General features: G+C 50.4%; 3 protein-coding genes across 8 annotated transcripts in view; 2 read left to right on the top strand and 1 right to left on the bottom strand.

Moving 5' to 3' along the window:
- Positions 1–1,294: 1,294 nt before the first annotated feature.
- On the top strand, positions 1,295–12,580 carry FLCN (folliculin). 2 transcript variants are annotated; one of them, XM_066198104.1, is made up of 12 exons: positions 1,295–1,369; positions 2,608–2,886; positions 4,104–4,250; positions 4,899–5,120; positions 5,558–5,718; positions 6,445–6,536; positions 7,250–7,440; positions 8,020–8,133; positions 8,514–8,637; positions 8,896–9,027; positions 10,299–10,404; positions 11,159–12,580. In XM_066198104.1, exons 2-12 carry the CDS (start codon positions 2,638–2,640, stop codon positions 11,358–11,360), a joined length of 1,740 nt encoding a protein of 579 aa, XP_066054201.1. In that variant the 5' UTR covers positions 1,295–1,369; positions 2,608–2,637; the 3' UTR covers positions 11,361–12,580. The 2 variants fall into 2 exon arrangements, with proteins under 2 accessions (XP_066054201.1, XP_066054200.1); XM_066198103.1 differs by lacking the exon at positions 1,295–1,369 and adding an exon at positions 1,508–1,562.
- A 1,413-nt stretch (positions 12,581–13,993) lies between these two features.
- Positions 13,994–16,300, top strand: PLD6 (phospholipase D family member 6). The gene is given in 3 exon segments (XM_066198483.1): positions 13,994–14,263; positions 14,265–14,688; positions 14,811–16,300. Coding segments are annotated over 3 exon segments (936 nt in total). The 3' UTR covers positions 15,053–16,300.
- Positions 16,301–20,377: 4,077 nt separating this feature from the next.
- MPRIP (myosin phosphatase Rho interacting protein) overlaps positions 20,378–26,620 on the bottom strand; it is a 73,609-nt gene continuing 67,366 nt past the window's right edge. For 4 of the 5 annotated variants that reach the window (XM_066197933.1, XM_066197935.1, XM_066197936.1 and 1 more), the window contains 4 exons: positions 26,047–26,209; positions 25,633–25,718; positions 24,502–24,567; positions 20,378–21,548 (listed from right to left, as the gene is read on the bottom strand). In XM_066197933.1, the coding sequence (XP_066054030.1) occupies positions 24,535–24,567; positions 25,633–25,718; positions 26,047–26,209 (282 nt within the window). In that variant the 3' untranslated portion in view covers positions 20,378–21,548; positions 24,502–24,534. The remainder of the gene's footprint in view (positions 21,549–24,501; positions 24,568–25,632; positions 25,719–26,046; positions 26,210–26,620) is intronic. The other variant, XM_066197934.1, reaches the window with a different exon arrangement.

Here is a 26,620-nt window from a genome sequence, read left to right as displayed (position 1 = left end):
GCTGTGTGTGGCAGTGCCCTCTGCTCCAGAGGTGTTCAAGCCCTGCTGGTGGCTTCTCAGAGCTCTTCTGAGCAAATCTGAGTAGGAATAATATTTCTTTAGTGTCTTTCCCGAGAAGTGCTGCTGCAGGTCCTTGTCTGAGATGGGCTTGGGGATTTTGGATGGAACGCTGATCATCTGAGCAACCTGGTCTACTGAAGATGTCCCTGCCCACGGCAGAGGGTTGGAAAGGGAAGGTCCATAAGGTCCTTCCAACCCAAACCATTCTGGGATTTGTGTCTGAGCTCTGTGTTTCTGTAATAATCCATCTTGCTGACCATCTGGCTATTGTTTAAATCAGAAGTGTAATTATTAGTCCATGTATGGCTGCTTGGATCCAGAGGTGTGTCTTGTAGTGGTATCAGCAATAGCTGTTCTTTCTTGGGATTAAAGTACAAGTTTTACTCAGTTGAATATTCAATACTGTTATCTTCTTGAGAATTTACTAATTTTGTTCAGATGCAGCTATTTAAAACTCAGGGGCAACTCCAAGGGGCAGGGAGGAATCTAGTACTTTATTATTTTGAAGCCTAATAGTTCACATGGAATTTGGTTCAGCTTTCCGTCACAGATTCCTAGAGGTAAACAATCCTTTAATACTTAAAAGAAACAGGAGTAGTTTAATGGAAATGAAGAGCCTAAACAAGTTTAACTTGGGCGTTTGCTCCCCTGCCCTTCCCGGGCTGCACCTGTGTATAGAGCTGCTTTATAAATCGGGAAACGACAATACTTCGAAACCTTCATCTGCCATAACCTTACATTCTAAGCACTTTAAGGAATTAAGACAGACGGTGGGTGCTGAGCCTCCAATGGAGAAATCGCGCCGAGTCTGCGGAGAACACGGCCCCGCCCTGAGGCGAGGGAAAGCACCGGGAACAGGCTCTGCGGCAGCCGATGGCGAAGCTCGTTACCGCGGCACACTCTCCGGTCCCGGTCCCGGTCGCGGCTCCCGGGGGGCTCCGCCCGCGGCCGCCCCGGGTCCCCTCCCGTTGCCCGCGGGTCACGTGACCCACGGCGCGGCCCGTACCACCCCGCGGGGAGAGCGCGGCCCGCTTCCGCTGTGGCACCCGCGAGTCGCTGGCTGCCGCTGGTCCCTTTTCGTGTTCCTGGTGATCGGTCACTACTCTTCCCGCTCTGCGCTGTGACAGCGGGGCAGGTGTAGCGCAGGAGGGAAGGAGGCGCCTTCCAGACCTCCTCATGCTCCCCCCTTCCTTGAGGTAATGGCTCCGCCCGGCCCCTGTGGACAGGGCGGCCCTGGGCCGAGCCACTGAGGCAGCCGGGGGGTGGCTGCTCCCCGGGAGAGCGGCGGGACGGCCAGCTGAGCCCCGCGGTACGAACGAGCTTCTCGTCTCTCTCTCTCCTACTTTGTTCTCCATCTTCTCGCTTCTCCGCGGCGGCGGCGGGCGCGCGGGTGGGGAGCTGTCTGCCCCTGTCCCCCCCCCAGCTGGCGGTGGGGTTGGTACGGGCGGTGGGTCAGTCGGTGTCAGGCGCCCGCGGACACGGGACGGGCCGGGGCGGCCGCGGTGAGCGGGGGGCTCCGGGCACGGGGAACCGGGGCTGGGCCGGGCGTGACCGAGCACGGGGAACCGGACACTGGGCCCGGCGGGACAGGCCGGCCCGGGTCCGGCGGGGCTTGAGGCGTTCAGGTCCGTGGGCGCTCAGCAGGGCCGGCCCGTTCCGGCCTGAGGCTCCGGGCACTGGGGTCTGGTCTGTGCGACCTCGGCCTTGATCCAGAGGAGACCACCAAGTTGATCAGAGGGGGGGAGCACCTGTCCTTTGAGGAAAGGCTGGAAAAAATGGGATTGTTCAATCTAGAAAGGGAGAGGCTTCAGTGTGACCTAATTGTGGCCTTCCAGTACCTAAATGGAACTTACAGGAAGATGGGACAAGACTCTTTACGGGGGTCTAGACTGACAGTTTCAAACTGACAGCAGGGTTAGATGGGATATTGGGAAGAAATTTGCCCTGTGAGGGTGGTGAGGCCCTGGCACAGGTTGCTGAGAGAAGCTGTGGCTGCCCCATGCCTGGAAGGGACCAGCCCCAGGTTGATGGGACTTGGAGCAACCTGGTCTGGTGGAACGTGTCTGTGCCCGTGGCAGGAGGTTGTGCTGGATGATTTTCGAGCTCCCCTCAACCCAGACCATTCTGGGATTCCCTGTAAGCCTGGAGGTATCCGGGCATGAGGGATTGGTCCAGCCCTATACACCCCCATGGGGCCTGAAGTGTCCTGGCTCGGCGTCCAGGATCTGGGCATGGCAGGTTGGGTTGTTCAAGGCCATCCCATCAGCAAACAGAAGGTTGGTCCTGGATCCGTGGAATGCCCAGGGAGGTGTTGGAGTCACCGTCCCTGGAGATGTTTAAGGAAAGGCTGGGCATGGCACTCAGTGCTCTGGTCTGGGTGACAAGGTGGGGATCTCTCACAGGTTGGACTCGATGGTCTTGAAGGGCTCAGGCTGAGCTTAAGGCCAGCTGCTCCCGGTGGGATGCAGGGCAGGGCAGGCAGCAGTGAGGCCTGAGAGATGCTGTGATACCCCGTGTGCTGACCGTGTGCTCTGTCCCCGGCTGCAGGAGGCCTGGCGGGTGTGCTGAGCCCTCACTATGAACGCCATCGTGGCCCTGTGCCATTTCTGTGAGCTCCACGGCCCCCGCACCCTGTTCTGCACCGAGGTCCTGCACTCGCCGCTCCCGCAGGGCGCCGGCAGCGGCGACATCTCCGGGCAGAATGAGCAGGCGGAGGAGGAGGAAGGCGGGATCCAGATGAGCAGCCGGATCCGCTCGCACAGCCCGGCCGAAGGGGCCAGCGCCGACTCCAGCAGCCCGGGGCCAAAGAAATCAGACATGTGTGAGGCAAGTGTGAAAATCTCTCTGTGGGCATCGGTGTCCCTGCCTTGGGCTAAAGGGCTCTGGGATTCTCTGGTGCAGAGTTTAGAAAACAATTTTCTGAATTGTTTAGAGACAAATAAAAACGTGAGCAGCACTTGCTTTGCATGTGTCAGTGCCAGAAGATCTCCAAGTGCTCATGAACTGCAAGCTAGCCCTAACTCTAATCCTAATGATCCAGGACAATAGGATGAAGGAGCTGCTGTTGAATACATACACCTTGACAGGACCTTGAGGTCTCTTTAAGCTCTGTGACCTGTGATTCTCTTGTGGCTCAGAAATGCTTTCCTCCTCCTCAGAGAGCATTTACTTTGTTAGATTAGGTCAGATCATTTATTTTTAGTAATTTTAGGAGCAGTATTGGTTAGGAAACAACAAAAAAAAAAAGGCAAAAACAATTAAAACAATTGGAAAAATATATATTCTCAGTTGTTCAGGGCTGTTCAGCCTGGAGAACAGAAGTTTGTATGGAGACCTCACAGCAACCTTCCAGTGTCTGAAGGGGCCCGCAGGGAATCCAGAGAGGGACTCTTCATCAGTGATAGGACCAGGAGTAGTGTGTTGAAACTGAAAGAGGTGAAATTTAGGTTAGATATTCTAAAGAAATTTTTCCCTGTCAGAGTGGTGAGGCCCTGGCACAGGTTACCCAGAGAAGCTGTGGCTGGCTGTGGATCCTTGGAAGTGTCCAGGGCCAGGTTGGACAGGGCTTGGAGTAACCTGGGATAGTGGAAAATGTCTCTGCCCATAGCACGGGTTGGAATGAGGTGATCTTTAAGGTCCCTTCCAACCCAAACCATTCCATGATTCTACGATCCTCATACTTGTCTTCTATCAGTACTTCCTCTGACATATTTATTATTTACTTTCTCTTCAGTTTTGTTTGGCCAGTTGGTTTCACAGCTGCTGTAACTGAACTTTACCAGCTGTAGAGCCAGCACCAAGTTCACAGTGAAATTAAATAGTGGAAAATGAGCACAAGAGCAGCGGAAGTATGTCAGAGATTTGTGTGAGGAGCGGGGTTCAAATCCTGACCCTGACTCACCTTCCTTGCCTTCTGAGTCTTGTGTTCCTGTCTGTGTGTGTGCAAACATTTTATGGTGCTTTGGAGTGAACAGCCAGAGCTCTTTGGAAACCTGAGATAAATGCACGCTCATTTATGGCTGGATTTGCTTTTCTGCCTTCAGGGCTGCCGCTCTCTTGCAGGAGGACACCCGGGGTACGTCAGCCACGACAAAGAAACCTCCATCAAGTACGTCAGCCACCAGCACCCAAACCACCCCCAGCTGTTCAGCATTGTGCGCCAGGCCTGCGTGCGCAGCCTCAGCTGTGAGGTACCTGCCTTGGGGGACAGGGAAACGCTGGTTATGGCTCCTCTATCACTTCAAATCCAGGATATTCCACTGCTGATCCTGGCTGCTCTGTTCAGGCTGAAACGTGGAGGGAACCAGGTGGAAAGACAGGCACAGAAGTCTGTTTTTTTCCAGGAGTGGTGATGTTTTTTAAGCTTGATCTTCGATGACCTCAGGGGTTCCTTCCTCTCACCTTGTGAGGCTAAAAATATCCTCTTCTTGGTTTTGTTCCTTGTGTTTGTTATTTGTCATTGTAAGATAATCTGGTTTTTGTGAAAACCTCTGAATGTGGCATTGAGTGCCCTCTGTAGACCATTAATACTCATCCTTTAACAGACATGAAGGAAAAACCTTACAGATTAATGAGTGTTTGTGTGTCAGGATCAGCAAAATTCCTTCTGCATTCTCAGTATTGTAGTTGAATGGAGCTGAATTCTTAAAATACAGTTAAATGGAAGGATTTGGAGTGTTTGTAGGATACCCCTGGAGGGCTGTTTGACCACACTTTTGGGATAGTAGGGTAAAGAGGCTTCATTTATTCACCAAGTGGGTGTTAAAAGTACAGAAAGCTGTTTAGTTGGTTACTCTGTGATGTGTTTAATGACTTTGGTGTGTGTCCCTTCCCTTCAGGTCTGCCCAGGACGTGAAGGCCCTATCTTTTTTGGAGATGAGCAGCATGGTTTTGTGTTCAGCCACACCTTCTTCATCAAAGACAGCCTGGCCCGAGGTTTCCAGCGCTGGTACAGCATCATCACCATCATGATGGACCGGATTTACCTCATCAACTCCTGGCCTTTCTTGTTGGGAAAAATCAGAGGCATCATTGATGAGCTGCAGGGCAAAGCACTGAAGGTGGGTCAGTGCACAGAGTCCCTGTGACTCAGTGTCAGTGTCTCAGTCATGATCCCTGATTGAAAACTGAGTCAAGAAGCTGATCCAGCTCATGCCAGGGTGGTCATTAACATTGACACAAGGCCCAGGAGGATAGTGTATATTGCCATCCCTGGAAGTGTTCACAGCCAGGTTGGACAGGGCTTGGAGCATCCTGGTCTCATGGAAGGTGGCAGAGGGGTTGGAACAAGTTGATTTTTCCAACCCAAACCATTCCAGGTTTCGGTCTCTGGGGATGTGGGAGGGAAGGAACAGGGTGTTTCTGTGATTGGAAACACTCTGTGTTTTTCACAGGCCTCGTAGACAGCAGCTTTGTTACAAATGTAAATAAGTAAATCTGGGAAGGACAATGACTGAATCTCTTTGAGCCTGTGACAGTGGCCTTGCTGTCTGTGCAGGTGTTTGAGGCAGAGCAGTTTGGGTGTCCCCAGCGTGCCCAGCGCATGAACACGGCCTTCACCCCCTTCCTGCACCAGCGCAACGGGAACGCCGCCCGCTCCCTGACGTCCCTGACCAACGACGAGAACCTCTGGGCCTGCCTGCACACCTCCTTTGCTTGGTAATGACACTGCTCAGCTTCTCAGCTTTATTGCCATATCCTGAAAGAATGGGAATGTGATTTGTTTGGCTTTTTTTTTTTTTTTTTTGAGGTAATACTTAAACTTTGCTAAGTAGCGTCTGAATTGGAAGGAGCCAACACTGATGTCTTTAGGACAAAAAAAAAAGTCTTTTTGCTGTGAAGTAAAACTAAGGTGGCAGCTAATAGAAGCCATGGCTATGCAGATGGAAAGGTTTTGCAGTGTGGAAGTGTCAAAGGAAGGAATAAAAGATGCTCTTACCCCCAGTGTGTTGCACCTCGAATTCACACGTGACAGACTGTGGTGGTTCACCTGAGAGTGCCCCTGTGCTGGGATCAGCTGCATGGGACGTGCAGCCATTGGGCTCTGAGAGAGTCCAGTTGCTCCAGTGCCTGACTGGCTTATTAAACTTCCCTGGAAAGATGCCACAGGGAGAGCTGCAACACTGGCATGAGATTTGGGTGGGAGATAAGCATGCTGCACAATGAAAATGCAGAATGCTGGGGTCTGGGTGACTTAGCGTGGCAGGGATTGTAAGGTGGGCTGATAGTCCCACGCTGAGGAAAGCACAGGGATGTGCTGGAAGGTAGCATAAAGCAGTTAGTGGTTGGATGTTTTGTTTGACATCGTGACATCAAGTTTCTTACTGGATTTTTTGCACCTGGCAAGCTAGATGACTCTGCTTCTCTTCCTTTCAATGTCTCCAGGCTTCTGAAGGCTTGTGGTAGCCGGCTTACAGAGAAGCTTCTGGAGGGAGCTCCCACAGAAGACACCCTTGTTCAGATGGAAAAACTTGCAGGTGAGACAGAGGTTTCCAGAGCTGCAGAGACCCTCTGAGAATGCTTTAGATAATGAAACACTGAGTCCTTTGATCAGCATCTCAAGCACAGCTTTACCTTTCTGGTAGTCTCTGCAGCAGAGATGCACTCTCCCATCTGGAGATGGCTCTGACAGGAATGTGAAATCCAGGCACCTCAAAGGCTCTCTGCACGTGGTGTTTGTTTGAGTAGCACTGTTGCATCATCAAGATTATTGTTCTCTGTGGCTGGACTGGCTTTCCCAGTGAATCTCTACAGCCAGAAGGATTTGCAGTCACAACATACAGATTTCTTGATTCTTTTTCTACAAACTTTCTAAAAGTAAAGGATCAATTCTTTTTTTTTCCTGTGTTGAATTATTTTATTAACCATGTAGACTAGAATCTGCAAAGCTTTGTCCATAACCTTTAAAATAAGAATAGAGAACATCGCTGATCAAAAAATGTGACTTTCTGTTCTGAAAGATGAAAATTGTTTCTTCACCCTTCAGTAGTTATTTTTTATCTGAATTAACACTTAGGTGTGTCTCTGCTGCTGCCAGTACTTTCAGTTACTGTGTTCTGATCTCTCTCTTCCCACATACACCCAAAATCACATGGCTGCAGCATGTGAGCACTTTCCAGTTTCCATTCCTAGAGAGCAGCAGTTTTTATGACCAATCTGCTTTTTTTTTTTTCTTTTCTTTTTTTCTTAGATCTGAAAGAAGAGTCGGAAGGCTGGGACGGTTCTGAGGAAGAAGAGAAGCCTTCTTCCCAGCCAGATGTTGTGGAAGGGCAAGAGCTGTCCAAAAGCTCCCCTGAACCATCTCTGATGCCAGATTGCAACAGCTGGAACGTAGCTCACAGAAGGTTGTCTGTCTTTCGCTCTCTCAGGCACATGAGACAGGTAAGGAAGGCTGCAGATTCACAAGCTCTTTTCTCCTGATAATGGTTGGGTTTTTTTAAAAAAGATACATTTATTTCCCGCAGTCTGCACATTCCCTGGTGCTGTGTTCAGCACAGTGCCTGCCCAGCCAGGAGCATGATGTGAACTGCATCTCTGGGCACACTCCCTTCCTCACGTGGGCCTCTGATGATCATCAGTCATGTGGGTTGGGGTCAGATGATTTCTCTCAAATTCTGCACTTCTCTTCTTCCGCAAAACAGTGACAGTAATTTAATACAGAGATTGTGCGGCATCTTCAAAGCCAAGTAATATTTCCTTTAAAAAAAAATTCAGAGGGGAAAAAATTACAAATAGAATAAATTATTCTGTACAGATCTTGCTTTTCTCCTGTGCTCCCAGTGACCTGGCTGAGGGGGAAGGTTCATGAGCCCAAGGTTCATGTGTTAAATTTCCACGTCCATTCCTGCTGTTCAGGTCTCACCATTTTCCTACCTGTCACTCATGTTTTTAACAGGGCAAACTAGACATTTCACTCATTTTCATAACCAATGCAGAATGGTTTGGGGTCTTTTTTTCCAGGTTCTTGGGGCATCAGCATTCCGAATGCTGGCTTGGCATGTTCTGATGGGGAACCAGGTCATCTGGAAAGCTCGAGATATGGATCTTGTCCAGTCTGCCTTTGATGTCTTACGGGTAGAAACCTTTTCCTTTGTTTCTTGGTGCATATTTTTACATGTATTTCCCTACTACTCCAGCCCTTGTAATGATCTACTCCTGACATGTAATCTTGTGAAGAGCGTGTTCTAAATTATGTGGTTTTGAAAAAAACAGCAACCAAAAATACTCCCAAAACATGCACAAAACAAAATCCCCTCAGATATCCAAAGGGGATATCTTGCTTGTCCTCAGCAGGACTGCAGGGGCTCTCAAGCTGAGTAAGCTTTGGTCCCCCAAATCAGGAGCATCTGCCTAAGCAGTGCTCCAGGTCTTGGTTAGCCCTGGAAGTCAGGGAGAGAACTGTACTTCGTTGTTTAATTCCAGCATTTCTCTGGGCTGGTTTCCTCCCCCTGCAGACGATGCTGCCCGTGGGGTGCGTGCAGATCATCCCCTACAGTGACCAGTACGAGGAGGCCTATCGCTGCAACTTCCTGGGCCTCAGCCCACACGTCCAGATCCCCCCTCACATCCTGGCATCTGGTAAGAACCTGCTGCAGAGCCCTCTCCCCTCCCTGTTATCTCATGTTCAAAGACATTAGATTTTTTTTTTTTTTAATAAGTACTGACTGCATGAAATAAAGCCCGAACTACTTCATTTTGTTTTCCCCATGTCTTTGCCTGGTCGGTGACTGGAAGATGTGACACCTTCTCTAGGCACTGACCATAGCAGGGTCTGTAGCTGTGTTTTGGAATCTGGGCTAGCACAGCTCATGCTCTTTTGGGCTCTTGTTGCTCCAGAGTTTGCGGTCCTTGTGGAGGTCCGTGCTGCCACCCGCTCCAGCCTCTACCCAACCCTGTTTGATGATGAGCAGTCCCTCAACAAGTACGAGTTTGTTGTCACCAGTGGGAGCCCCGTTGCAGCAGATCGAGGTGGGTGATTTGGGAGCAGAAAGAACCTCTGTCCCTGAGATTGAAAGAGCATCTTGATCTTTAGCTGATTTTCATGTACTGGCCCTTAAGGAGGTTTGAGTAGAAGCCAGGTCAATATTCAGCTGGGGTTTAGCTGTTCGAGGTGAAGTTCACTGCAGATTGTTCAATTATAAAAGATTTGCTCTACCAGATCAGCATTTTGCCTATTATTTTTTATAAATGAGAAATGGATTCTGTAGTATAGGTATAAGAAAAACTGTAGGGAAATTCCGTAACCCACAGTGAACACTTTCAATCCTGAAATACTTGTGTGTTTATTTTGAGTAAGACCAACTTGTAAGGACCATGACATCACTAATTTTCCATGTTCCTCTTGGTAGCCAAATATGACTGATAGAGAAATACCCAGATGTTTCTATTGAATTTTACCTACTTCCTTCCAGCAGTTGAACACTTGCTCCTAGAAGTGATCTGAGTCAGGTCTATCAGTCTTGTCTTTTCTGGGAAGTCTTAATTTAGATGAATTGGCCTCACTGAATTTCTCAAAAGACATGGCAGATGGCTCATCCTTCCTCTCTGTCCCTGAAGACAGAGATGCAAAGCAGAGACTTGCTCTCTCCATAGTGCTCTTCCTGTTGTTGATCCCACATGTATAAATACACCAGTTTATTTTCCATCCAGTCAGATGCATGTCTAGAAACATCTGGACAAAAATAGTCACAGGAAGGTCTTTTCTCCACCACAGCATCAAACTTACTAGGCCATGGACTGCTGGGAAAAAAGTCTCCTAGGGACTTCCTAAAACTGGTCCAGGAATGCCTTGGGTTGGTTGTTATTTTTTGACTAAGTATCCTGGAACTGCCCTTAACAAGAGGAACATTAAATCAAGTATAAGTTGCGGGTTTATATTTTTATATGTGTTTGTATATTGTATAAGGAAACATGAAGGTTTTTCAAAACCTTGTGTTTTTAATGATCTTTTGATAAGGGCACAACAAAAGCTAAGCAGGAGTTTAAAAGTGGGTCTGAAGAAAAGTCAAAGGCCCCTGATCCTGTCTGGATGTCCGAGGCTCCTTCACTAAATTCCATGTTGCTTCTTGGATCAGATGTTTTTCTGATGGGATGATCTTCAGCTCTTCGTCCATGGAAATGAAATCCCAGCAGACCACTGGGGGATATATTTAACGATTATTAGCAGTAAAGGTGTGAGCAGTAACCTTTAGCTTGTGTATCCTCTTTCTCACCCTTTCCCCCTTTTTCTGCTCCTGCAGTTGGCCCAACAATCCTAAACAAGATTGAAGCTGCCCTGACCAACCAGAACCTCTCTGTGGATGTTGTGGATCAGTGCCTTGTTTGCCTGAAGGAGGAGTGGATGAAGTAAGTACACCTGCCTTGCTCTCAGAGGAGCAGCTTTGGTGCTGCTCCTGGAACAGTGACAGCAGAGTGCAGGACACACTTTAGTCAGGTGACTCCAGCTGCAGTTCAGCAGTAGTTGGATTTACAGGAACAAATTAAGTCAGGAGTTAAGAATTTTCTACTCTAGTCCTAACTCTCTTTTTGGCTTTCAGCAGTTCTTAACCTTAATGCTTCAGTTCACACATCTGTGGGTTACCTGCATGACAACACCTGTCTGCCTCACCTTGGTTAGGAGGATTAAATATGCAAATCCCTCTCTGCCTGTCAGTGTGGCCATACCCCAGCACAAGTAACACCCAAACACATGCCCGGGTTCTGCCTTCAGGCACTGCATTTCAGAGGTGCAGGTAGCTGTAAAGGAAGACCAGTCAGTCATGTGAAATAATTCGTGGGACATCATGACTTTGTGAATTTACCTGAAGGCAGATGGGCACTGGATGTGTCTCCCAAGCTGTCACAATTAATTGTTCTACTTTCTGCTAGAAAGGAAAAAAACAAACTAGAAATATGCCCATTATTACTGAAAATGAGTTACCTCCCTAACTAATCACTCTCCTTCATCAAAGCATGAGAATACTTTCAGTAAAAGACTGGTTGAAGCTTTTATTAAGATTCAGTTGCAGTAGGTGCCAAGAGAAGCTCTAGTTCCTCCTTGTTCCCTGTTTGATGCTGTGTGAGTCCATTTGGTAATGACAGCAATCTCTTGTCCCTGCAGTAAAGTGAAAGTCCTCTTTAAATTCACTAAAGTGGACAGCAGACCCAAGGAGGATACCCAAAAACTGCTGAGCATTCTGGGAGCTGCAGAGGAGGACAATGTCAAACTTCTCAAGTTCTGGATGACCGGCCTCAGCAAGACCTACAAGTCCCACCTGATGTCGACGGTTCGCAGCCCGACGTCCTCAGAGTCCCGGAATTAAAGGGTGCCCAACCTCCCCTGCTGCCTTCAGAGAAGGGCAGGGAACCCTGGTTACCTCTGCTGAGCCTGCAGCGTGTGCTTTAGGTGGATAGTGAGCCTTCATCACTATTCTCCTGGTCCTCAAACCAACTTGAAGAGTGACTTGAGTCTTTTCTACTTGCTGTGAGACTGGACTAATAAGTGCTAATCCACAGTGCTGCTGTCTCTCCTGGAACTCAGCTCTCAATCTAGACGTGCACACTCAAGACTAAAACACAGCAACGCTCAAAGAATCAGATAAATTAATTAAAATCCCATCCTGTCCTCATTAAACATCATGGTGTGGCAGCAGGCCTCACCTTTAGATTCCTTGGCAGGCCTGTGACAACATCCAGAACTCCTGGGAGTGCATATGGTTAATCTCACTGAAATCCCACATAAATCTCCCTAAATGCCTGAGAGAACAAGAACCAAAAATAAGAGGCACGTCACAGGGTATGGATCACATGTAAATTATTTCAAACCACTTCGTGCTCAGATTTAAGAGACTATTTTCTGCTGTAGCATAAGTCAGGATATCCCATGGGAGTCCTGTCACTCCTCTTTATTTATTTATATCTTAACTTGAGACGGTTTTAGCATTTGCTTTGGAAATCTTGTCTGGGAGGCCAAATTGTAAAATAGGAAATCTCAAAATGCAGCTTGCTTGCCTCTCAGAGGGGAAAATACTCGCCTTGTTTTGCCTGTGGTTGCAGAACTTCCAGGTAATGAAGATAACCTCGCCAGGATAAGGTTCTCTTCTGTCTTTTCTAGCTTCCTAATTAAGTTAGGCAGAAGAGATTCAACCTGTAGGTGCTCCCTTATATAACTCTATAGTAGCCATTTTTGCTTAATAGTTCATGAAAACTTTGGTGCATTTTTTAATTACCTAACCAGATATTCCTTATCTGTACTGTAAGGAATCACTGTTTCTGTTGTGAAGTCTGGGGTTTATGTCTTTTTTTGTTGTTGTTTTTCTGGATCATTATTGGGAACACTTGACGTTACCACAGATGTTTTGAACAAGCTAAAGGCAGGTTTTACCCAGGTGACCTTCTACACTCACTCAAGCTCAGAGAGGATGTTCCAGCTTGTCACAAGTTCTGTTCTTATAGATAAAATATGGAGGTTGATTTTTGTCTGGAACATCTGTAAAATGGAGACAGGCATTAAATCTCATAAGAGCTATTTTTGTAAAATGAACAGAGACTGGTTTTGTGTTTATTTTCAGTGTGTTCGTGTTGTGGGGGAAATCAGCAACTGATCCACAAAATTCCTGCATCCTTAGCCTAGATCTAATGTAGAGAATTTAATACAGGTCTTTTCCTCCTATCTTTGTATTAATTTCTTGTTGACTGACCTAGTAATCTTTATTTTAAAACTATTCTGATCCAGTTCAGCGCTGTATAACAGAGCAGGCGAGATGTCATTTGGCGTGGAGACCTTCTTGATTACTGATCTGGTTTTGTCTTTAAAAAAACAGCTCTCCCAAGCAATCCAACATCAAAACCTAACCTGGTGGTTCCTTCCAAAACAGCAGAGGGTTGGTCACGAGGTCGAGCCTGGCTGCTGCTTCTCCCTTGGTGAGTCGTGGACGTTGTTGATCCCTCTCCATCCTGACCCGAAATGAAGCTGTCATGGACAGCAGAGTCAGTTTTGAGCCAGGACAAGGAAACCACTAACTTAACACTTACAAAATGACCACAAGGAAAGAAGGGGGTGAGCTGCCAAGTCAGTGAACCTACAGCCCAGCTGTGCTTGCCTGCCAGAACACATCTATACGTGGGATTGCCAAGTGATTGCCTGGGCAGGTTCCTGCAGCTCGCAGGTGAGGCCGCGGGTGCTCCCTTTGCCGTCAGCAAGAGCTGGAATGTGCACAACTTAATTAAGAAAAAAATCGTGTCTCCAGACATCTTTCACCACCCTCCTTCCCTCCAAACGATATGCCTCAGAGACAAACTGATTGAGGCAGGATAATTCTTTATTCCAGTGTGATTTCTGCCTGGCTGAGCAGCATCTACCTGGGTGCGAGGTGGGAGCGGTGAGTGCTGCAGCTGCCGTGTGATGGACCCAGTGCTGGCTGCAGTTATAGACAAAGCCTTCTGGTACCAGTTCTGCCACCCCTGTCCCCTCAGGTCATTGTCCCCCTCTGTCCTGCCCTCATGAGACTCCACCTGCAGAGCTGCCTCCAGCTCTGGGGCCCACAACATCACGAGGATGTGGAGCTGCTGGAGCGAGCGCAGAGGAGGCCACAAAGATTCTCCAAGGGTGGAAGCCCCTCTGCTCTGGAGCCAGGCTGGGAGAGCTGGGGATGTTCATCTGCAGAAGGTGACAGGTGAACTTAGGGCCCCTTCCAGGACCTAAACGGGCTCAAAGAGAGCTGGAGAGGGACTCTGGATGAGAGCCTGGAGTGACAGGGCAAGGGGAAATGGCTTCCTACTGCCAGAGGGCAGGGTTTGATGCGATCTTGGGAAGAAATTCTTCCCTGTGAGGGGAGTGAGGCCCTGGCACAGGGTGCCCAGAGAAGCCGTGGCTGCCCCTGGATCCCTGGAAGTGTCCAAGGCCAGATTGGACAGGGCTTGGAGCACCCTGGGATAGTGGGAGGTGTCCCTGCCCATGGCAGGGGGTTGGAAATGCCTGATCTGGGTGATCTTTGGGATCCCTTCCCACCCAAACCATTCTGTGATTAAAGGAGCTCGGTGTGTGGTGAAGGGCTCACTGTCAGGGTTTCGCCGCCTGGGGAGGGGTCGGTGTTCGGGGAAGGGTTCGGAGCCCGGGGCAGGGTCGGTGCCGGGATTTCGGAGCCCGGCCCAGCCCCGTGCGGCGGCCGCTCCTCCCCGCGGGCCGCTCCCGCCTCCGCCGCGGCTGCGCGGGCCGGGCCGGGCCGGGCCGGGCCATGAGGGCTGCGGGGGGCGCGGCGCTGGCGGCGGCGGCGGCGATGGCGATGGCGATGACCGCGGTGGCGCTGGCGGCGGCGGCCTGGCGGCGGGCCCGGCCCGTGCGGGAGGTGCTGTTCTTCCCCTCGCCGCCCTGCTGCATCGAGGCGCTGCTGGCCGAGGCGGCCGAGCCGGGGGCGCCCGGCCGGCCCTGCTCGTGCCCGCTGCCGAGCGGCGACACCGCCCTGAGCCGCCTGGTGCGCCGCCTCCTCTCCGCCCGCCGCTCCCTCGACCTCTGCATCTTCGTCTTCTCCTGCCCGCAGCTGGCCCGCACCGTGCAGCTCCTGCACCGCCGCGGGGTCCGCGTCCGCCTGGTGACGGACGCGCAGTACATGGGGCTGCACGGCTCCCAGATCGGCCGCCTGCGCCACGCGGGTGAGCGCGGGGGAGCCGGGCCGCGGTGCCGGGACGGGGACGGGGACGGGGACGGGGACGGCCGCAGCGGGGGCGGCCGTGGCCCATCGCTGGCCCCTGAGCGGGTTTCTGTGTCCCCGCAGGGATCCAGGTGCGCCACGACCAGCACAGCGGGTACATGCACCACAAGTTCGCCATCGTGGACAGGAGGATGCTCATCACAGGCTCCCTCAACTGGACCAGCCAGGCCATCCAGAGCAACCGGGAGAACGTGCTGGTCGTGGAAGACGCCGAGTATGTGAAGGCTTTTCAGGATGAGTTTGAAAGGATTTGGGAAGAGTACAATCCTGCCAATTACAGGTTTTTTCCCAAAGACAGTAAATGATTGAGCTGCCTCACAGGGCTAGTGGAGCATGGTAACACCCACACATTTTATTATTATGTATAGACAGCATTGTTTTGTTCATGTGGGTGTGACTTCGGTAAATGTCTCCAGAGAAGTGAAGTGTTCTTTCTCTGCCCTAAAATGCCACAGATCCCTTGCTGTGGGTCATTCCCGTGCTAGAGGGAATGACACAACTGTTTGGTTGTGAGGGTGACAGTGATAGAGCTGCATTCACACGCATTAAGACTTTGGGCAGGCTCTTTACTGTGCCCTGTGCCGACAAGGTGTGTTCATACAGGGCTGAGCATGTGTTTTAATGGTAAAAGGAGCACCTTCCAGCTCGGGATATGGAGTGGGATTGCAGCCAATTCCAATTGGAATTGTAGCCCAAGGGCTCCTCTACACCGGTAACTAAGGGAGAGATTAAGAGGGTACAGCAGAGTTAAGAGTTTCTATAGATTAAGTGCCTCGGTTACATTTCTTGTTGGCATTAATTGTTGAAAGTTGGTAAAAGGAAATCCATGGGAAATAACAAAAATTTTTAAGTTTTGATTGTTTCTTTTGGTTAAAGGTTAGCAGAGCTCTGGTGTAAAAGCAGGAGCACAGATGGTAGTGACAGCTTCTCTTCAGCAAGGAAGTGTAGGGAGGTCTGGAAGAAAATGACAGAAATGGTTCTTTGGGATCAGTGTTTATCTGGAGAGCAGGCACAGCTGGAGCTGGGTCACCCACTTGAGGTGAGGTCTGGAAAATGGTTCTTCCAGGTGTTTGTCATGGTCTGTGCCCTCGCCTGGCAGCACCAGCCTGGGGACAGCGAGGGGAGGGAGGTGACATCTCTGTCCCCACAACTCAGTGTGGGACAAAGATGATGTGAACCTAAGAATTTCAAACTCTGAATTGTGTCTTTGTTAGAATTGTTTTATACTGAATAGAAAGTGCCTTAATATCTCTCAAGATGGAAAGAGGTTTTGATATTCTGTTACCAGTTTTGTTACCAGTAGTGCTGAGATTGGCACTGTTAAATAAACCATTTTCACAGAAAACATCAAAAGCCTCTTCTGACTTTTGCATTCTAATTCCTGCAGATTCTTATTAAGATATTTATGATACATGGACATCCCCAGATTTTAGATTCGTTCTGTTATGAGAAAGTTTGCATGGGGGAAAGAAAATTATGTTACCTGTATGGAAGCACCTGGGGAAAGTCATTCTCCAGTAAATCCCATTCAGCAGCACTAGATTTAAACTACTTAAAATATATTATTGCTGTCAAAATGCTGCCTCTTGCATTTCCTTTGCGAAGTGCGACTGTAAAAACAAACATCTTCCTTTTCATGCTCTGACCTCTGCCCTGCTCTTTGTTCTTTCTAGAAAGAAACCTGTCATACACAGCATGCAAAGGATGGTGCAAAAATAGTTTATTACCATATAGTTAATGTAAAGTTAGGTAGTTATATTTACAAAGTAAAAATGATCAACTACATCCAGGGGAGCCTAGCTTGTCGCACAAAGTTTGTAAGGAATAAATACAGTGAGAAAAAGTGACGTTTCTATTACAGCGAGCAGTTGATCAGGATTGTGGCTCTTAAAAAAGCACTGAATAAACTGGGAGTGGAAGGGAGAAGGGAAGGAGACAAGAACTCACACACATGGAGAAACAGGAGCCTTCCACACCCTTCCCCTTTGCAGGGAAAAAAAAAAAAAGTGTGAGAGCCCCGAGGCTGCAGCATCCCAGCACTGCCCAGGTCCTGCTGGCCCTGCCCTGATGCTGCTCAGCCACATCAGCACAGAAAGGACTCTGGGAAATGACTCCTTGACCCTCAGTGCTCACAGTTCCCCTGGGTTGTTCCCAGACACACAGAGCACAGATTTGACCCAGAATGAGTCCCCATCATGGGTCAGTCGGGTGAAGCTCAGCTCGGAGAGAGCCAAGGCCAAGCTGTTCCGAGGGCACCGGAGGAAGACTGACCATTAACACCTGAAACTGCCACATCAGACACCACCCACAGCCTCAGCAGAGCTTCCTTCCCTCCCCCCCCTCCCCCAAACCTCCATCCTTCCAAATGATTCTTCAAACTCTCAAGTCATCCAGAATTCCAGGAAGGTGGACACTGGCCAAGCCGGAGCATTCCTGCTTCCTACTTACCATAGTCTCCAGCATTTTACATGCTTTGCTTTCTCTCAGTGAGAACAAACAGTGAGCAGCCTTGTCCTGCACGCAGGGTGAAGAAAGCATGAAGAAAACAATGCTAATTGCACCCATTGTTTACGAGTTCAGGGCCAGCTGGGTTCGTTCAGCTGGTACCAACTTGTCAGGTTTCTCTAGTAAACCCCACACCCTCTGTTTCCTCAGCAGCCTCACACGGAGGTGGCTGTTCCCAGCCTGGTGCTCCCTGTGTCTGCAGCAGTACCTTGGATCTTGTTGTAGTCTACAGCCTGTGGCCATGCTGCTGTGGGATGGGTACCTGTGCTGGGGGGGCTGTGGTGCCCTAAGGAAGCCCAAGGGCATCCCAAATTTAATTCCCAAATCCAGGGGCTCGCTGTGCTCACTGCGACAGCCCCAGCTGGCTGTGCAAGGAGAGCTGTGGCTCAGCAGGGAGTTGTTGCTGCTCTCTGTAACAGCAGGGCACAGTTTGCACATGCACAGCGTTGACGCTGCTGTCAAACACAAGATTATTGAATCCTCTGACTGGAAAAAAATACCCCAAATTTATAGCAGAGTAGGTTACAGTGGTCAAACAGACTGTACACGATCTTCGGACAGGTACCTTCAAAGCTAAAGGCATAGATCAGCAGGAAAGGCTTGAAAAGGTATTTATAACAGTCCTCAAACCCAAAAAAAGCAGTTTATCAGGTCAGATGGGGTGGGTTGGACACGTTACACTCATTCCTCCTCTCCCAACCCACACGTGGGGCCTCTGTGCTACAAGACTTAAAAATCAAACCCACAACTCAGTCACAAAAGAGAACCCTCTGCAAACTGCTGAGGAATGAATATTTACACTGCACACTTGGAATGCTATACAGGTATTAAATTACTTCTGTTTTTAAAAAAGAGAAGAGTAAGAAAGCTTTTTTTTACCTAAAAAAAATGGAAAAAATACAGAGCAAAGGCAAACCACAGCGAGTGTGCGTGCGCTTGGGTGTCCACAACAAACTGAGTATCCAAACCAGGACAAAAATGCCAAGGTCTTGTGGAAGTGCCATCAAATAGAGTAGGTACAAAAGTGACATATTTTGCAATGCAGCCCAGTTTTACTGCAGCCCAGTTCAATGGTACCAAAAAAAGAGGAATCTTCTGGTTTACAAGTCAGCACCAATTCTAAACAATTCTATTTTTGAAGCAAATGATCACAATTTGCTTCTTTTTTTAATATGTGGGCAAAGAAAAGGTGACATTTAAAGAAGGATTCAGTCTGGCTCAGGGGAGATGGTGCAAATGGAAGGAAAATTTTACTCAGGAAAAATAAGATTACTTGGAGCTGACGAGGAGACACCTGTGCCTTTGCTGCACTCGACTTTTCCTGAACCTCCCTGTCTGGTGCTGTCAATAGTGTGGAGTGATGCAGAATGCAGCAGCTTGCCCACACGCTTTCTAATTTAAATAGCCACTGATTAATCCCAAAAGGTGGATGAAGCCTGGAACAGGAAAAAGCAGAAGGGTAACTGAGGATCATTGCTTTGAATAAAAGAACTTGTCCCTTTTTTTTCAAGTACTGGGCTCTGCAGGAATATTTCAGTTTGGGGCTGTTTACTGGTGCTGCAGGTTCCTTTTCTTTACTGTAAAGGCAGGTAAAGTGCTGCCCCTTGCCTTGGAGAGATGCTCAGACTGACCAGAGTGAGCTCACAACCCTCAGCAGGGGTTCAGAACATCTGGCTGCACCTTCCTTCCTCCTCTTCCTCTCAGTGACCCCCAGAACTCAGAGCTCCCACCCTGAACACACCCCAATCATCCTTCCCAAGCACTGCCCCGGAGGGTGCAGCTCATCCTGACAATGTCAAGGCCACTGCTCAGCCCTGTCTGTACAGCCAACCAAGAGTCTCCATTTATTCTTCCAGAGGAGCCCAACTCACCCATGGAAAATGTCTGCTCCTTCAAGCTAGAGCATAGGAGTAGGATTAGCTGGAGAATCTAAGAAAGGTCAGGGCCCACGTGGCAAGGAGGACATAAGAACGTTTTGCTTGGTGGGCTAAAAAGGACAAAGTCCCATCCTAAGTCTGAAGAGAAGAGGAGGAGGAGGAGGGTGTTCTCCTAGAGCCAGTGACACCTCGCAAGGGAAGAGCAGTGACAAGGCCCAGGTGCCATCCCAAATCCATGCTGCTTCCCACAGCCTCTGCCAGGAGATCGGAGCTCACCACGACCTGGAGCAGCCAGGGATGAAGTGGCTGGAGAGGTGATCCAGGTTAGGAAGGTTCCCAGGTTCTCCAGTGCCCCGATCATGAAGAGCTGTGCTGAACTTGGATGCAGTGACTGGCTGCACATCCACACATCTGAGGGCACGTGCTGCTGCTGAGGAAAAGGCTTTGCATCCCACAGGGTGAGCATTTTTCCTACCCAGCTCCCATCTCCAGGATCTCCATGCACACCCAGGCACACAGAGCATCCCAGCAGGAACAGGTGCTCTGCCCCCTGCAAAGTGCTGGCATCCTGCCTGGGGACAAGCTGAGCTCCTCGGGGCAGGACCAGCTGCCAAGTCCTGCTGTGAGGTACCAAGCTGGACACTTGGCCATGGCAAGGCCACACAAGCTGGACAAGAACCTGTTTCCCACCGTGGTTCAGTGACACCGTGTCCTGCTGAGGGTCGGCTGGAAAAGAGATTCTGCTCCCAGGAGGATGAAGGTAACTCTGGAAGCTGCTGTGGTCCAGCCTGGCAGGACTGGGGGTGGCCCACCAGCCCCGTGGGGCTTTAAGAGCTGTGCCTGTACCAACCACCAGACCCAAAACCAGCAGGGAAGCACTGGGAGCTGCCAGCCTCAACCTTGGCTGAGTGCCTGAAGCACAAGAGGAAGCTCTGCTCCAGGTGAAGGCCAGGATATCTTCCACATCCCAGATTGAAGTGGTCACTCAGCACCTCACCAGGCTGGGAAACCAATGTGCCAGAGCCTCCTTTAGCCCTGGTGACCTTCCAGGTGAGATTTCTCCTTGGATGAAGCCTCACACCTGCAAAGCAGCACAGGCTTCTTCTTGGAAGCCTCTGCTCAGCTGGCTGTGACCATCTAGTGCTACCAGCTCCTCATCCCTTGGTTTATATGCATTTATCTGCCTCATGCTGCTAAATTGCATGTTTTAGATACAAAAGCTATTAGGAGAAGGTCTGAAGCACATACTGGTTTTGAGATTTTTATTTCAGGAAAAGATTAAAGAATTAAAATAGGAGCTGCCCTGCTGACAAGAAGAGTTGAATTCAAGAAGCTGGTAAAAAAGGAGCATTATATGCATTGAGCACTGTGCATTTTCAGTCAATATTGGATCTACTTTCTACTCTACTTTCCTTTGATTAGGAAAAGGGAGTTTCACATGCGCACAGACCCTAGGATACACGGGATTCAATGAGAGGAAGGGAGTAACAGCAAAAAAAAAAAAAAAAAAAAGAAAGAAAAAAAGAAAAAAGATAAGAGTGCTGGGCTTGATCTAACAGAGGCAAGAAAGTGATCTTACAGCTTGGCCCCTGGAACACCAACTCCGACCACCAGCGAGACGGGAGCGAGGACGCGCCGACGGGGCCGACTCGATGGTGCACTTCAGTAGCTGCAGCTCCCCATCCACAACCACCTGGGCAGTCACCAAAGCTTGCCAGGCTTCGGTGGCACCTACATTCAGGATACGGCACAGTCACGGGGCAGGAGAATCACTTCTTGCATCCTTCTCCAGCGAGATGTCAGTGTTGTACCTCCAGGCTGCGGACGCCGGCACGGACTCGCGCTCCCCGACAGCTTCCCCCGGCTTTCCCCCCTCGTAGGTGCAAGTAATGCAGTCGAGATCAATGGTTAGATCAGGCTCCTGGCGTGCTCTGAGCACGGGGTCTCTAGACAGCAGTAAGAGCTTGGTCTGGCTGACACCACCCAGGCCCTGCTCGCTCTTCCCGACAGAGCTATAGCTTATTAACAGGCTACTGAGCCTTAATACTGACACTTAGTGTAATGGTTTACAGTAAAGAAAGGATTCTCCTACAAAGCGCCGAAGAGGGGGGGGGGGGAAAAACCCCACTCCAATCCCTTCCTCTCCCTCTCAGAGTCTCTGGAGCATCTCACAAGCAGGGAAAGGAGCTGGGGAGGCGAGGGGAGGCACCACCACCGCGGCGCCGGGTCCCGTCGGGGCGTCAGGACGAACGACAGCGAGGACATCGCGAGGAACGAGAGACAAACGGTGCTGGTGCTGTGCTGCCTCAAGCTGGGAGGTGCGCGTGGTCAAGCGGAGCGGGGAGAACTAGTCTTTCTTCAAGTCCCTGGATTCAAAAAGCTTCAGGCGTTCTTGCACAGTCAGGCCTTCCTTCAGACTCTGGGAGAGACAAAAGACAGAGAGCGTTGGGGCACGGGTGGCGCGCGGGGAGGGAGCGACGCTCAGGCAGAGGAGACGTGGCAGCGAGGAATGGGCTCCTTGGCGGAGGATTAGTGGGACATGCTGAGAGAGAACACACGGTTATGGAGGGTGGTTACTGGCGGGTGGTGCCTTGAGACAGGGTGAGATTGCAAATGAACCAGGTGACGAACCAGAAGCGAATGAAAGGCACATCATGCTGCAAGCGGGATTAGCTGACTTGGGAATGACCCCCGGAGCTCACAGGGCACTGCTGGATGGGGCAATTCCAGTGGAGGGAGCCCCAGGCAGGCCAGCTGGGATCTGCTAGGCTGAAGCTCCCAGGAGGCTGAGCAGGACCTACAGGCTGGTCCTTCCCTGCCTCCCACACCACTGCAGCACCCACGGGGACAGTCCTGGCTCCACTCTGTGCAGGATTTGCTCAAGAAACCCTGGAAACTGCTGTGTGCTGCCAGCGACCATCCCACCCCTTCTCTCACCCCACCCTGGGACTCTCCCAAGCCAAAGATGTCTCGACAGCCCATGGTGAGACAGAGGAATCCTAAATGCTGTTCAGGTCTGGCAGGCTCTGATGGTTGATCCAATTCAGATGCAGCATCCAGATTTCAAGGCACAACTCTCAGCTGGCCAGCAGCCCCCTGGCATTTGGAACTGTAAAATCCATCACCTACACATGGGGACTCAGCAGCACAGCACTGAGACGGGCAGAAACCCAGAAACAAATTGCCTGACTCCTGTAGGGCAGCTTTAAATTGAAACCAGCCTGAGGGGATGCACCAGCCTAATGCCAGCACCCTCCTTCCTGCAGCCCCAAACCTGCGGCATAAGACTGAGCAGAACAAAGCCTTAGGGGGTTGTTGCCTTAGGAGTTGTCCCTGTAGGTGAGGAGGCACGGCCACCTCCCATCCCTAAAAACAGTCCCCATAACCAGGGCTCTGCCCCTCTGTGCCCCACTGCCTGTCCCCACCCACAGCTCTGCCTGCCAGCCTGGTCCTTGGAACATGCAAGGAATTCATGCTGCAGCTGGAACATTATTTGCTCTACAGACCAACACTTGGCACCTTCAAAGGCACAGACTGGAGGGATAGAAATCAGCTCCTAGGAGGAAAATCTGAGGGAATTGGGATTTTTCGGCCTGGAGAAGAAAAGGCTCAAGGTGACCTTCCAGAGCCTAAAGGGGCTCCAGGAGAGCCAGAGAGGACTCTGGATGACAGCCCGGAGTGACAGGATAAGAGGGGATGGCTTCCCATTTCCAGAGGGCAGGGATAGATGGGGTTTGGGAAGATATTCTTCCCTGAGAGTGTGGGGAGGCCCTGGCACAGTGTGCCCAAGCTGTGGCTGTCCCTGGATCCCTGGAAGTGTCCAGGGTGGATGGCGCTTGGAGCAGCTTGGGATAGTGGAAGGTGTCCTTGCCCATGGCAGGGGGTTGGAACTGGATGATTTTTCACCACTTCTAACCCAAACCATTCTGTGATTCCATGATCCTACTATCAGGCAGCCACCTCCCCTTCTCCTTTCCCTGCCTTGGCTGTGGTGCCAGAGGACTGTTCTATCACAGCAGCAGGTTGGACTTTTGGGCTGCGTTTTCCTTCCCATGTATTTATCAAGGCAGGACTCCATGCTAAACTTGCCCCAAGGCTGTGCAGATTCCCATGGTTACTGTATTTCTGGAAATGTTTTTCCTCCCACAGGCCCACAAACACAGAAGGGCTTTGCCAGGCAGCATGGAAATGAAAGCACTAAATTGGATTGAATTTCCAAATGCTGTGTGCTCTCTTTCCAACGGGCAGCAGAGTCTCCTGGGATGAGACTCTCTGAGCACACACTTCCTAAAGGAAGTTTACTTTGGGCCTCTTTAAATGGGAGCAGCTCATGCATTCCAGCTCTCGCATCTGATTTCTCGGTGGATGGAAAGAGACACCAGGAATCATCAGACTGTTCTGCCTGATGGCACAAATTCCAGCAAATTCAGCCCCCGGGCAGTCCCACAACCGTTTCAGTTGCTGATGAGGTGAGCCTGATGAAGTGAGACTAATGTAGGATGATATCTGTGATAAAGGGATCTTCCAACAGACTTCCCGGGGCTCTCCACCCACCGTGCTGGGAGCTTCCCCCTCCTAACCTGCCTCTGCAGGTGCTCCCACCTCAGTCTTTGCCATGGGCCAGGAAATTTGCTATTGCTCCAGTTAATGGAGATATCTGACTCATTAGAGTTAGCCTCATTTCTATCAGCTCCCTCCTTTTGCTGGATGAGCTTGGAAGCCTTGAAGGCTCAGGGATGGAGAGCAGGAGGAGAAGGTTACTGGGCAGGGAAGACTTGCTCAGGCATGGATCAACCTGAAAAAGCAGCAACTGTGGGTAAAGGAAATTAGGGCAGTCCAGGACATTGCCTCTGCATCTGAGGTGGCTGAGACCATTTTCCATGCTCTGGGCTGTTATGGGAAATACACTTAAAGGCATCCCTGACTATTCCTACACCTGGCTAACAGAAAAACAGGTGTTTTCCTACGAGACCTGGACAGTGCTGGAGTTTAGTCTGAGGCATGCAGAGTCATTCAGGCATGCACACTCAGTGTCCCACGCTCCCAACACAGTACACAGGAAAAACGTGTCCCACCATGTCCAAATCCTCTCCGTGATGATGGAGCTGTGTTGGTGAGGGTGGGAAGAGCAAGAAGACAAAAAGCCACATTCCCCAAGGAAGAGGCAGAGAGACTGCGTTTCACACGGATTTTGGGTACACTGTCTTCTCCCCTCCCCTTCCCCCAGGAAAAGAATTAGCAGTGAATAAACCTGTCAGTCAGTCATTAAGAGAAGGAGGGCTCTGGTTTGGCAGGGAGGTGTGAGCAGTGCATGCAGAGGTTGGGCCGCTCCCGTGGTGGCTGCGGCGCTGGGCGGGTGCCGGTGTGTTTACCTACGTGGCAGGGAACCTGGACTCGGGTTCATTTCAGTTATCCCATGAGACCTGCTCAATAACGGACTGTTGAAGGAAAAAGCAAAATAAAAAAAACACAAAAAACAAAAACAAAAGAAGAAGCTCATAAATCCCAGGTGAATTTGCGCTGGCACAGCCCCAGCCCCCCCGTCCCGCAGCGATGCCCTGGCACAGCTCCTGCTTCCTTCTCCTCTCCTTCCCCACCAAGCAACACACAGGGGGACCACACAGAATCTGAGCTGAAGTGGTGAAGGGAAACACAACATCAGAGTGGCCCAGCAGGTCTGGGCTGTCCCAAAATGTGCAGAAGCCTTTCTCTGTTCACTGGGTGCAGTGCAGATGCCCTGAGCTGAGGAGCTGCTGCTCGCAGAGCTCCAAGTGTTTCCCCACACGAGCACCAAGCTCAAAGTATTCTGCCTGCCCAACCACTTCAAACATCAGCATGAGACACCAGGTGAGAGGCAAAGCAGGTTTGCTCATGCTGAGCTTCCTCCCAACTGCCCTATGTTTAATGCTGACTCCTGATCAGCATTATTTGCCCTTTCTTATCCCTGCGGTCCCACATGATGTAACTGGCTGCCAAGGAGAGCCTGGCACAACATCACTGGGCTTTGGGATCAACAGCAAGCACAGAAGGACCACAGAAGCACAGGGCCATCTGCACCATGTTAACACACAAGCAAAGCATGTGCAAAATATGCCCGGGACTCAGGCATTGCTGATACACATAAAGACAAAAAATCTTGCAGTGATGAACACTAAAACTAGAATGATGTGCACATTTCCACCTATATTTCAACTGTAAAGAGGGAGCAGATACTGGGACAGTCCTCCTGTTAAAGACCAAAGAACAAGGTGAACTTCAGTCTTTTATCCAACCAGGGAGCAGCTTCATGCCTCCAACTGAGCAGGGTCCAGAGTGGGGGAGTGGGCCCTGCCTGGCTGCACAGTCAGTCCTTTTGCAGTAAAAAACCATCCAGGTTAGCACTAGTGGTTGGGAAATTCTTATTTTTTTTCCCCTGCCCATTTCTTCCCACTTGGGATCCCCACTGAAGAGAAATGCTGGGCATTCCTCATTGCCATCCCACTGGGCAGGACATCTGAGCTCACCTTTGACCTGATATTCCTTAGTTGCCGGCTAACACTGGATCTGTCTTTCTTCAAGAAATCAGGGTTGCTTTTTGATTTCATAATATCTGGGAAGAAGCAAAAGAAGTGGGATTAGCCTGGTGCCCACTGCCTTCCTGCAAGGACGGGGCTGGGGCTCTGCCCTCCCAGCCCAGGAAAGTGCCCTGATGAGCCCAACTCTTAGTGCTGCCCCAAGGGCAGAGGGGGCTTTTGGGCATCCCTGCATCAGGAGGTTTTCCTGATGCAAAATGCAGAAGGCTTTCAAAGCTCATCAGCTTCGGGTTGAAGGCCAAGTCCTACACTCAGACCCATTACTGCACAAGGGTTTGCACTCCAGGATTCCCGTGTTAGCTCGGGACACCCAGGACTGCTTAGAGCTGCTGGAGGAGGACTGACCATATCCCGATACAGTGGTGTTCACAGGGGATTTCTCTCCCTGAGCTTCTGTGGCTGCTTTCAGCTGCTCTTTCAACCTGCTGATATCACAGTCTGCCTTGGCCTTCACGATGCTCAGCTCCGTGTAGATGTCTTTGTACTTGTCGCTGGCGTATTTCTTATCCTGGCAAGGGAACAAGAACAACCCGATGGAGCCAGACAGACAGCTGGAGCCGAGGGGTTTGTGGATGCACTGAAGAGGAGCTTGGCAAATGCCAACGGAAGAAGAGCCGGCAGCGGGAGAGAGGCTTGGCCAGGGCAACACACGCCCTCGGAGCTGCTTCCAACAGCGATCCGGGACTGCGGGAGTGGAGACAGGCGGAGAGCTGAGAGCCAAGGGCCAGCACACAGCGCTGCCCGTGCGTGCAGCCCCTCAGCTACAGGGCTGTTTGTGGCTTTTCATTTTAGCCAAGACACAGAATTCAAGCAGAATTCCCAGAAATGGCCTTGGCTTGTCCAGAGCAAACCAGTTCCACCGCTGCGAGGCTGGGCAGATCTCTAACACTGATTGTTTGTGCCATTTAAATCTGATCTG

The sequence above is a fragment of the Chamaea fasciata genome, unplaced genomic scaffold, assembly GCF_029207755.1.
Source record: "Chamaea fasciata isolate MVZ Bird 193981 ecotype frontalis unplaced genomic scaffold, bChaFas1.0.hap1 SCAF_16, whole genome shotgun sequence".
NCBI classification, from domain to species: Eukaryota; Metazoa; Chordata; class Aves; order Passeriformes; family Sylviidae; genus Chamaea; species Chamaea fasciata.
Note: the sequence above shows the minus strand (reverse complement) of the source record. Positions and strands in the feature narration are given on the sequence as shown.

Excerpts from the sequence above, each read along its gene's own strand:
- FLCN (XM_066198104.1), top strand. The coding sequence starts at position 2,638 with ATGAACGCCATCGTGGCCCTGTGCCATTTCTGTGAGCTCCACGGCCCC. Across the intron at positions 6,537-7,249 it reads TCAGATGGAAAAACTTGCAG|ATCTGAAAGAAGAGTCGGAA; the intron begins GTGAGACAGAGG and ends TTTTTTTCTTAG. Across the intron at positions 8,134-8,513 it reads CTGCCTTTGATGTCTTACGG|ACGATGCTGCCCGTGGGGTG; the intron begins GTAGAAACCTTT and ends CTCCCCCTGCAG.